Source organism: Mastigoproctus giganteus, chromosome 1 (genome assembly GCF_048544385.1).
Source record: "Mastigoproctus giganteus isolate SK-2022 chromosome 1, ASM4854438v1, whole genome shotgun sequence".
Classification (NCBI taxonomy): Eukaryota; Metazoa; Arthropoda; class Arachnida; order Uropygi; family Thelyphonidae; genus Mastigoproctus; species Mastigoproctus giganteus.
The window spans coordinates 150,542,492-150,554,974 of NC_143575.1; the positions used below are offsets into that span (position 1 = coordinate 150,542,492).

Here is a 12,483-nt window from a genome sequence, read left to right on the forward strand (position 1 = left end):
ATTATATGGCTAATACTAAAGTATCGATCTCTGAGTTCTCAGCCATGGAAACCCTGCAATAAGGGAACAAAATCATTTTCACACAAGTGTGAAAATGATTTCCCTCAACGAACATTGGGGAAATTCCATAAATGGAGGAGAAGGAGAAAGTGCACCAAACAGTAATGAACTTTGGCTGTACACGTCTAGAAACTGTGACATAGATTTTCAGAGCCACTGATTCATCAGTGCTCACATGAATAATGATGCTCTCTTTACCCCCTTAAAATCTGACAATCTGTTGAGAACAATGATTGATGACATTACCAACAGATTGTCAGATTTGGTAGAGAGAGAGCATCATTATTTATGTGAGCACTAACAATATTAAATGCACATAACCTGATAATTTTTTTTGGATAAATATAGGACAATGCTTAAAAATTGCTATGAGCTAGGTCGGAATGTGTCTGCAATTCTGCCCAGAGAGGCACGATAGGAGAGATTATATGCTGAAGGTCTTGTAGATTAATTATACATTGAGGGAGTCTACAAGGCTCTGGTGGGGAGGGGGGGAGATTTTTATCAATGTGGCCACACTTGTGTATAGAAGGAATTCATTTTGTCAAGAAGTTTGTGCAAAGTTGGTACAGGGGTTTTTGCCATTATCATTGAGAATACCTTAAATGTTCATGGGAACTGCTAATTAGGGGGAGAAGGGTAATTTTCACATGTTTGTCTGATGGTATGAGTCAAAGTAATGCTTGCATGCATCTCAAGAATTCTTCTTTGTTGCTGCAACAGCCTTGCCAACAGTTGTTGGTAAGGTGTTCTGAGGATGGCACTGTTTCAAATGAGAGGGAAGGTAAAGCTAGGGGAAACAAACCTAAATAACTTCAAGGGGTGTTCAGCATAGTAAACTCTAATTAACAGTGTCTACAGTAATGTGAGAAGTGTTGCCAACAAAATGGATGAATTCACACCCCCTGGTTAGGACAACTAATGCTGACATAACAGGGCTAACAGAAACTTGTTACCACTTAGAAATTGGGGATGCAAGTTCAGTTATGGTATGTATAATGTAGTTAGAAAAGATGGAAGGGGTGATGAGGTTATGCTTCTTATCAAAAGCAGCCTGAGTGTGAAAAGAGCTTTTTTTTTTGTTGGCTTAGAAGTTACTTCTGCCAGCATAGAATCTGTGCGGGCAAACTCTACAGACAAGAAGATTGTGATGAGTATGATGAGAGTCTACGCATACGGGCGGAATGGGCAGGCAAGTGTGAATGTCTTTTTATGTGTGGCTTCAATCTTCCCCTAATTGATTGGAATAAGTGGGAAGGAAACTCACCCTGGAGAACAAAATTTTAAAATAAACTAGATGATTATTATTTGTACCAGCATGTTAGGGAATTAGGGATAAGAATATTTTTGACCTGATCATTACTCAAGAATCAGATGACATAACAGGAACCGTTGGCAGTTGGTGATCATGCAGTTGAAAGATGAAGAAGGATATTTCAATAGTTAAAGGTAAAGGCACGGGTTTTAATTTCAGAAAAGGGAACTGGACAGGTTAATCCATTGCATTGTATCTATTAATTGGGTAGATTTCAGAGTGAGGTCAAATACATTAGAATAAAATATGGCACATGCCACTTATTGTGGCATGTGCCACATTTTTTTACATTTCGTATGGTTTGTATGGATTTCCAGAAACATTTGACAGTTTCATTTTTATTGATGACTTTCTTGAAGATATAACGGACAGTCAAATTTATGTTGCTTAATTTTATTGTTTTCTTTCTGTCCACTTCCACCTTTAGCCTCAGGTGCCAAACGATTCTGTGATCAATTGCTTTGCTCTGAATTAGTGCTCTTTCTTGAAGTAGAAATTGTTTCCTTATTTAAAATATTTATTAACAAACAATTAAATAATCTATAGTAAAGAAATCAACTTTAATAGATTAAGAAGGAAAGAAACCTTCTCTTTTCCTTTTTCCTTTCTTGTATAAATCTTAATTACTAATCTCCTATAGCTTGGTCACAGAGTGGCACTACACCTGCCTTCATGTGGCAGTGCCAGGAGGCACTGCCACGTGAAGGCAGGTGTAGGAGGGGAAAAGCTCTCCCAAGGTGGGGAAAACCTGGAGGGGAAAAGCTCTCTTAGGTGAAATGGAGCGAACTGACTCCAATACTCAGAAACACTGGGTTCATGGATCCATATGTAACTGATCCAAGATATGAAGAATCTGTTTCTCTTGGAGATACATCTAAAATGACTAGAAAAGGCAACAGAAATGACTGTCTCCAAAGAGATTGAAAACTGACATAAACACTTTAAATATCCCAGCATATCTTATAATACATTCAAATAATGAGAAATCGGTAGGCCAATTGTCACCCTTTCTTAAACAAAAGAATTTTGAGAGTTATGCCAGCCCACAAAAAAAATGTTAAGAGATTAAAATCAGGTGATATTTTAGCAGAAACAGCCCACTCTAAACATTCCAAAAGACTGTTACAAATGACAACCTTTGCAGAAATACCAGTAATGGTACCCCTCCTCACAATATCTTAAATACTTCAAAAGGTGTAATAATCGAATGGGACTTTCTAAATGTACCTGACGATGAAATTCAAAACGAACTTCAGGAACAAGGAGTCATGAATGTCAAAAGAATTAGAATTAAAAAAGAAGGGCTAATTATCCCCACCAGATACCTGAACCTGATACTCACTTTTAACACACCAAAGCCACCCAGATCAGTAAAAGCAGGATATCTGCATTGCAATATTAGACCATACATCCCAAATCCTCTCTGCTGTTTCATCTGCCAGAAGTTTGGACACTCACAGACTGTACATAGAGGAAAATCAATGTGTTCAAACTGTGGTTCTTGGGATCCACAGTTTCAGTGTGTTCAAACTGTGGGTCCCAAGAACATCTCAGTTCTACTTCCACAACTGGAAGTCATAAATGTGCAAACTGTAAAGGGGAACATACTGGATACTCAAGAGAGTGTGAAATCTGGAAGAAAGAAAAAAGAATACCAAAGTACAATGCAGAAAACAGAGTTACACATCAAGAAGCAAAAAAAGCATTTGCAATAAACATAGAAAATAAACCTTATGCGGACATCACCACAACCAAAAAGATCCTGGAAATTAGACTTTCTATTTCTATTTCAAAATGCTGTGTAACACAAACAGATGTCCCAATTCCCCCAAGAGAACATTATCAGAATGGGTATGTGAATTTTACAAATATTCTCCACCACAAAAACAACAAGAAAAATGATTAATACGCCTCTATCTTTTCTCCCAGATAACACAGAAAGTGTAATAAGAAAAGTAATATGGAAACAAAGATTACAGAACAAATGGATATTGAGGCAGGAAATGCCAGAGAGGACCCCAGAGAATACATAGATACAGGATGACCCTATTTCCCAAAGAAAGACAAAACCAAAGCAGGCAAAGTGAAAACAGCCCCAAGGAATGATAGATACGATCATCCAGTGGAACTGTTGAGGTTTCCACGCAAACGTTAACAATATTATAGACCTCGTTATCCATATTGTCCTTTAAGTATCTGCCTACAAGAAACATTTAAAATTACAGGACATCAGTACAATTAAAAACTATACCATATACACAAAGGACCACATATCTGATGGAAAAACGAGGGGAGGAGTTGCAATATTAGTTAATAGACATGTATTGTCCCAAGCATTACCATTGAACACCCCCTTAGAAGCCTATTCCTAGCAAAAGGTTCAATATTACCATTACCTCAGTATTCTACCTCCTAGTCAAGAACTCTACTTGACAGATTTTGAAGCACTGATTGTTCAATTGCCATCTCAGTTCTGCATTTTATGTGACCTAAATGAGCATCATCCACTATGGGGTAATCCCAAAATATTGACATTTTTAGAGCATATTAGTCACATAAGGGTCCACTGTTTGAAGAAAATGAATATCTTAAAGGTTCTATCAGCTATATCTTGGGGGGATCAGATAGAACAATACTGCTGCTACTACTACGTTTATATCGCCTACTCATCCAGTCTAAGTTAGACTATCATGCTCCAGTCTACAACCCGGCAAGACCTAATGCCTTGAGATGGTTTGACCCAGTACACTGCGCACTCTGACTAGCCCTGAGAGCCTTCCATATCTCGCGTGTGCAGAGCCTATATGCTGAGGCCCAAGAACCTCCTTTGCAAATCAGAAGACATAATCAATTAATTTCTTATGCAGCTAAAATAAAATCCTTACCTACAGAAAATATCTTTTTTTTTTTTTAGAATGGGAACAACATTAGCAACAACAACAAAAAATCAATAAACCTGCAAATGTGAGATGAAAAACTTTCTCCTCAGTAGAAATCATAATCTAGATTTTATGACACCACAGATGAGGCAGTCCATGCTGCCATGGCTAATCAAACAGCCCACATATGGCTTCTGCTTCCACTTTTGGAGCAAACAAGCTCTCCCTCATATAAACTATTTGCATGCTGCATACAGACCACAATTTTTAGATCATTGCATCCTATATACAGATGGCTCAAAAACTGAATCTTCAATGGGAGCAGCAGTTTATTCTTCAGACCTCACATTGGCCCAAATACTTCCAAAAGACTGCAGTATTTATACTGCAGATGCAAGCCATTATGTTAGCACTAAATCAAATTGAATTTTCAAGCTCTTAAAACAGCATCATTTTCAGAGACTCCCTTAGCTCCATGATAGCTATACAAAATGTCAGTTCTAATAAACACCCACTCCAGCAACAAATCCAATACCGAGTATCTAAGCTTCTTGAACGAAGTCATAACATTAGAATTTGCTATATCCCAAGTCATGTCGGAATATATGGCAATGAACAAGCAAATGAAGCCGACAGCAATATTTCTGCACCCGCATACATTCCTTTCTCAGACTACAAACAAGTTATTTATCACAGCGGGATACAGCACTGGCAGGTCCTAACCAATAACGAATTGCATCAAATTAAAAGTTTACTCCAACAAAACAGACATGTCCAAGTGATACTTGTAAGGTTAAGAATAGGACACACTCATTTCAGCCACTGTCATCTCTTTCAAGGAGAGGAGACCCCTCTATGTCCTACTTGCCATACACACACACAACAAACAGTGGAATATGTACTAATTACTTGTCCGGCTTTTGCAACCAAGTGCCGAAATTGCTTTAAAGAGTTAATAACCAAGCATCACTCCCAAAACCATATTGGAAGACAGGAAAAATATAACAGATGTTTTTCAGTTCCTCAAGGAAATAAAACTTCTATATTTCTTTGACCAAATATGAAGTCAATCCCTGCATTAAGCTGTATAAACTCCTTGACCCTTGGAAATTATTTCCAGAAAATTATTTCCAAAAAATACAAACATGAACAGAACTGCCATATAAAACCTTCAAGGTGAATTTTAGTCACAATAGCTCTTGCACCATGAATTCATAAATCAATCAATTTCTACCTTTTTATGTACCCATTTCTGCTTTACATCAGAAAACAATACTGAACAACCTCATTCTTGTTTCTTCAGTTATTGCTATTGCTTTAGCTGAGTCCTGAAGTGATTGCAATAAATGGTGTCCTATGTATTATATTTTGTCATTTAACAATTTTCATGTGAAAAGCTGAGATACTGAGCTCTTTCTATTATTTATCTAAATGTGGATAACTTTCTAAGCCTTTATTAACTCTTATTTTTTATTATTTAAAATATTGGGATGGATTAAAATAATGTCTTAGGTACAGTAATCAGTAAATAGACAAATACTTTTCTATATAGTTAAGCTAGTGAAATTGTTCAGATCAGCACTGAGTTGTTTACACAGAAGTTTTACTGTATTTTTACTCCACCTGAGATAAGGTAATTCAGCATTGTGGAGGGGGATATATAGTGGTTCATAAGCAGTTAATATTTTTATGAAGAATGTTGAGGTCCTGGTAAGAAAAAGAAATGTGGCATAACTAATTAAGGGAAAAAATCTTATATGCTTAAATACTTATTTTATATCTTATATATATATCTTATAGCACATCTTATATGCTTAAAAAATCTTATACAGAAGTCAAATGCTTCATATGCAATTATTCTAATTTTTATGTAATATTGTATTTCTCTAAATTTCATTATATTGTTTAGGTAACCACATCATTACTAAGAGCTGGTCATCCTCATCCAAAGAAAATACAAAAATGGATTATTGTCTTGAGTGTCGGAATTGGAATATTTCTGTTAGCTTTGATTCTTCTAGGCTTAATTAGAGTAAGTATAAAAGAACTTTTTTTTTTTTTTTTCTTTTCAGCAAATTAAAAAATGTTTGGATCAAAATTTTCACTGCTGTTAAAAATAGAACAAAGCATAGCAATGATTCAAAATTATACATTCATATTATATTAATCTGTGTAATATAATTCATATTATATTAACTTTAAAAATTTATTAAACATAATTTTTAAAAGTTTATCCCATAACCATCTGGTGTATGCAATTCACACTTTCTTCACCAATTATTTTTTTGAGAAGAAAGGCAAGAAATAGACTAACACATTAAAATGTTATTCTTAACTCTGGCATACCTGATGATTTTAATGATAATATCTATGTTAACATCAGCCTTTTTATAGGTATTTTTTAATAATAATACCTATGTTGACATCAGCCTTTTCATCAAAAAAAAGAATTTCCTCTACTATCTTAATGAAAAATTGAAGTTGAAACCAAAGTTCCATTAAAAATTAGCACAGAAGGCAGCACCTGATTCATGTTTCAAGCAAACACAAAGCCATAAAGAAATTCAATTAAAAAATAATAATAATGCAGATTGAAAGGGAATACCGTATTTGAGGAATATTAATTACAACTCCCACTGATATTACTTCTAATAGTTATTTAAATTGCTAAGTTTTTCTGTTTGGTGTACATAATTCACCATGGTGACTATTAGACAAGATGAGCAAGCTCATTCATGTATGCTTGCATGTATACCAATGCTAGAAGTATAGTAAATAAATTTGATGAATTTGAAGTGTTGGTCAAGACATCAAAGGCGGATATTGTTGGGATAGCAGAGACGTGGTGTCACAAAGATATAAGGAATGCAGAACTGGAATTTGGGGAGTACAATGTGTACAGAAAGGATAGACAGGACAGAAAGGGAGGAGGTGTTATGCTGTTAATTAAGAAAAACATAAAATCAAAAGAAGTGCATCCAGTTGATATAGATGGACAGTGCACTGTTGAGTCAGTTTGGTGTGACATAAGCACTGCAAAAGCAAAAATAAGAGTAGTAGTGTGTTATAGGCCTAATGACTCGAATGAGTACAATGAACAATTGTACAGAGAAATAGAGTGGGCCAGTAAATCAGAATGTCTTATAATGGGGGATTTTAACTTCCCAGATATTGACTGGAACTTGTGGATTGGTCACTCACACACTAGTCAGACTTTTGTGGATTTATTGGATGATTGTTTTCTGCAGCAGCATGTTCGAGAGGCAACCAGAGAAAGTAATACTCTTGATCTGGTTATCAGCAGTGATCATTCGTGTATTAAGAATTTGCAGATAAAGGAACCACTAGGTGGCAGTGATCACAGTGTGCTGAAGTGGGATTTACTCAAAGAGGTAACTACCGTCAGGGATAAAGGAAAGGGTTTTTGCTTCCGTAAAGGGGAGTACAGTGGTCTCAGACAGTTTTTAAATTCTGTACAGTGGGATCGACTGACGATGTTACAAACAGTAAATTCTAAGTGGGAAGCATTCAAGGAATTAATCGTGGAAGCTACTAGACTTTTCATACCGATGAAGAAATATTGTTCAAGGTTTAGGCCTAAATGGTTATCAAATGAACTAATGAGACTCGTGACAGAGAAGAAAAATGCATGGGATGCATATAAATTATCAGGCGACGCAGAAGCCTGTAGCAGATATAAGCTAGTCTGTAATCAGGTCACAAAGGAGGTTCGGCAGGCAAAGGCGGATTACGAGAAATCTTTGGCAAAAGATGCTAAGAAAAACAGCAAGGATTTCTTTACTTATATAAACTCTAAAAGGAAGGGGCTGAATATGATTGGTCCACTTGACATCGATGGTTCGACTGTTGATGATCCTGCTCAGATAGCAAACAAACTGAATGAGTATTTTGCATCTACATTCACACGTGAGGAATCATTACAGTTTGAAAATGGAAGAAGGTTATCAAATTGTAGCAGTGTGCTTAATGATTTTGTAATAACTGAGAGCAAAGTGGAGGAGAAATTGTTGAAGTTAAACATAAGAAAGGCACCTGGGGCGGATGGGATCTATCCAGTTATATTAAAGGAGGCGGCAAAGCAACTAAGCAAACCCTTAGCCATAATTATGAGAGCATCCTTGGATTCAGGGGAGGTTCCCACGGACTGGAGATGTGCAAATGTATCCCCAATTCACAAAGGAGGTTCGAAGGGTGACACGAATAATTACAGACCAGTTAGTTTAACTTCTGTTCCGGGTAAAATAATGGAGTCACTGGTTAAAGATGCATTGCAGGATCATCTAGACAAGACTGCAGCAATAATTCAGACACAGCATGGGTTTGTTAAGGGAAAGTCTTGTCTGACAAATTTGATTGGTTATTATGATGTGGTCACAAAGGAACTGGATGCAAAAAATAATTTTGATATCATATACTTGGATTTCAGGAAAGCTTTTGACACTGTTGCGCATGGAAGACTACTGTACAAATTGGAGCAGAATGGTATTAAGGGTAAGTTGCTACAATGGATAAAAGGATGGTTAAGTGGGAGAAGACAGAGGGTGGTAATCAATGGGTGCTGCTCTTCGTGGACTAATGTTATTAGTGGAGTCCCACAGGGTTCGGTGTTGGGTCCATTGTTGTTTTGTATATTTATCAATGATATTGATGAAGGTATATCAGGCTTAATGTCGAAGTTTGCAGATGACACGAAGGTTGGCAGGGTTGTTAATGACAGTAATGGCAGTGTGCTACTGCAACAGGATCTAGATAATTTGGGCAGATGGGCTAAGAAGTGGCAACTGAAGTTTAACCTTGACAAATGCAAAGTACTGCATATGGGTAGAAGTAACCCCAGAGAAACGTACCAACTGTGTGGTACTACACTTAAGGTGGTAGAAAATGAAAAAGACCTGGGAGTAATTGTGCAGTCAGATATGAAGTTTTCTGAGCAATGTAGACAGGCTGCTAGGGAAGGTCATGGGGTTTTGTCAATGATATATAGGAATTTTGCTAGCAGGGAAAAGGAGGTGATTGTCCCTCTGTATAAGGCAATGGTCAGGCCACGCCTTGAGTACTGCGTACAGGTCTGGAGGCCTCATTTTAGGAAGGATGTAGATTTGCTTGAGCGTGTACAGAGAAGAGCAACACGATTGGTGAGGGGAATGAAGGGATCCTCTTACCAAGAGAGGCTTAAGTTCTGCAAATTGCAGTGGCTGGAGACTAGGCACCTGCGCGGTGATCTGATTGAGGTCTATAAGGCCTTGAATGGGTTGAGCACGCTGAATTCTGATGGGATCCTCCCACTTGTTCAGAATACGAACCTACGGGGACATAAGTTCAAATTAAGAAAGGATAGATGTAGAATAGATGTGCGGAAATTTGCCTTTAGCCAGCGGGTGGTTAATTGCTGGAACAAACTTCCATCTGTCGTTGTGGAAGTTGATAGGTTAAATAAATTTAAGGAGGAACTGGACAGGCAATTGGAGGGTATGGTGTGATTTTTTTTTTTTTTTTTTTTTTTTTTGGCTGATGCTGCATAAGCTCCTACACTTGCTTTCTTGCATCAAGTGCCACTACTACTACTACTACTACTATTTGTCACATTGTTCCCTTCTTAAGTTTTTAATGGTGATCCCAAACATATACTTGTTGAAAACTGTAATACCAAGATACTGTGGAAAAGCAAGGTGACTGTATTTTCAAAATCTAAATTCAAGACACATGTACAAGGATTTTTCCTGATTTGTGAATTTTTTTTATATATAAAAAGCCCTACAAGAGTCCTGTTATGTGTAATTTAACTTTCTACAAGAGTAGGATATTTATATTACACGCAACAAATCATTTTATAGAATAAAGTAATCTAGTAACAAATTATGACAATTAAGTGTCTGCTGGAGATGTTGCACATTCAGTTCAGGCTGCAGGAAGGTCAACTCGTACTTGGGAAGAAAGTATAACACTAATACTGGACCATTTGGTGGGAGACTGAACCATCACAATGAGAATGAATCTAATATTTCAGCATACAAAGATATGGTATTGCTTAATGACAACCAAACTGGCATGAGAAATGAGCCCAAATTTCAAACAGAGGAGTTGGAGATGGTAATTCATAAAATAAAAAATAACAGATGTCCCAGTATGGATCTGGTTGAGGATGCCAGCATATCTGCTTACTATATATAATGCCTACTTGAAAGATGGAATTTTCCTAGATACAGCAGACTCTCGATTAACTGGGAAGCAGATTAACTGCTTAAAGACTCCAAATTAAAAAAAAAAAAAACAACCAGAAATCATAAAATTCAAGTATTAACTGGAATAGGTATAAACAGATGTTTTGCAAGTTGTAAATAAGCAACAAGAAGCAGATTATAAGTCATCATTGGGAGATTGGTGTGCCTATTATCTTGCAACCCCCACTGTCTTCACACCCGCTGCTCAAAAAAAAAAAAAAAAAAAGAGACCGAAAGTTTAGTTTGTTTTAGTGCATCGCGTCGATTGTTGTGTTCCATCGCACTGCAAAAGGACAAATTTTGTTTCATTATTTGTCGGGGATGTCGGATTTTTTTTCTTATAGTAACTTTTTTATTTTTGTTTAGAAATTGTGAAAATGATGGGCAAACACAAGAGTTGTGCTTTCAATTAAACAAAAACTTGAAATTATTCAAAAGTTTGAAAATGGTGCATCTGTTAAATCTCTAAGGTACTCTATTGTTGTTGTTATTTGGAGCATTAGCAACTAAAGCCATGTTGCTCCAGGGATATGTGGTGGTCATTCCCTGACCTTTCCAGATCCTCTGTATTTGGTGGTCACAGGCTCGAACCCCGATCTAATCAGGAAGCGTGTGCTACGTACTGCTGCTTCTGCCCACCTGTCTACGGAGGCGCCAAAAATCTCTAATGAACCATTATAACATTGGTGACCAAACCATATGCAACATTGTAAGAAATAAAGTGAAGCATCGTATTGGACACGCATAAGTCCGAAGCTATGTAAGTTATTACACTGTATGTAATAACTTACATAGTTTCAGACTTATGTTATGTTATTTATATATTTTTTATATGACTGAAGATTTCAGTGAAGGGATACACATTTCACTGTAATAACGTAATACACATTTCACTGTAATAACGTAATACACATTTCACCAGAATTCCAGCTATCGGTATTATCGCAAATGCAATAGGATCGAGTTTACTACCCATTTGCAATAGATTGTGCTAACAGAAAAGCCCAATAACCCACAAAGTGCAAATTGTTTTTATCATTTTATGGTAGTGACCTCCAGAAATGTGCTTTAGTAAAATGTGAACTCACATGGGGTGATAATAGTGAGTGTTTTCCCCCTGTGAAGTTCTTTTCAGAAAATTTAATTTCGATTGTTATTGTGGTGCCGACTAAGAGAATAAGTGACAGCAGTACTAGTTTTTTTTTTTTTTTTTAGTTGTTGGCGCATCGGCTTCTGTGGCCATATTGCACCTCCCAAAGTTTTTGCATTTTACTCTGATCCAAGCCCAAGGCAGGATTCCAACCCGCGACCTCTGGGTTGCCAGGCAAGGCACTTTACCCACCCAACTAGCCCGGTCAGCGCAGCACTAGTAAATCTATCAAGAATACAAAACCGATCGATAATAAGGATGTATGAAAATGGCCAAACATCAACAAGTATTGCGCAGAATTCAGATTTGTCAGCAGTGGTGAACACAGTAAAAGAGAAAGACAGAATACAAGAAGCGGTGAAGTGATCAGCACCACTGAAGTCAACTATAATAACCAGGGCTATGAAATACATAGTTTTTACAGTATAATAACGTGTTTTTTCTTCCTTTTATTATTTTTTTTCTTATGTGCCACTCTAGCTACTTCACCGCTGTCCCCAGATAAAGTTTTTAATTGAACTAATTAAAAATAATTTAACTATTTTTCTTTATTCTTCTGAGGATATTACATAGTTTTTGTAATTTTGGTATATCAGGGATATATTAGCAATATTTTATTAGTCATTCCTAAGTTACATGAAACTCGACTTATGTAAGAAGTCCTGGAACATATCTCTTACGTATGTCAGAGAAATTGTATTTTTGGATTAACCGGGAAATCGATTATCCGGGAATTTTTTTTTACCATCTATCCTGTAAAATCGAGAGTCTACTGTATTTGGAAGGAGGCATTGTTGAAATTAATTTTGAAATTGCCATTGAAGCCTCCAGAAGTTA

General features: G+C 36.6%; 1 protein-coding gene across 1 annotated transcript in view; it reads left to right on the plus strand.

Annotated features, from left to right (window-relative positions):
* LOC150091194 (integrin alpha-9-like) overlaps positions 1 to 12,483 on the plus strand; it is a 504,992-nt gene that overhangs the window by 419,007 nt on the left and 73,502 nt on the right. The window contains exon 18 of the mRNA XM_090389511.1: positions 6,164 to 6,286. Coding sequence (XP_090245637.1) covers positions 6,164 to 6,286 — 123 coding nt within the window. The remainder of the gene's footprint in view (positions 1 to 6,163; positions 6,287 to 12,483) is intronic.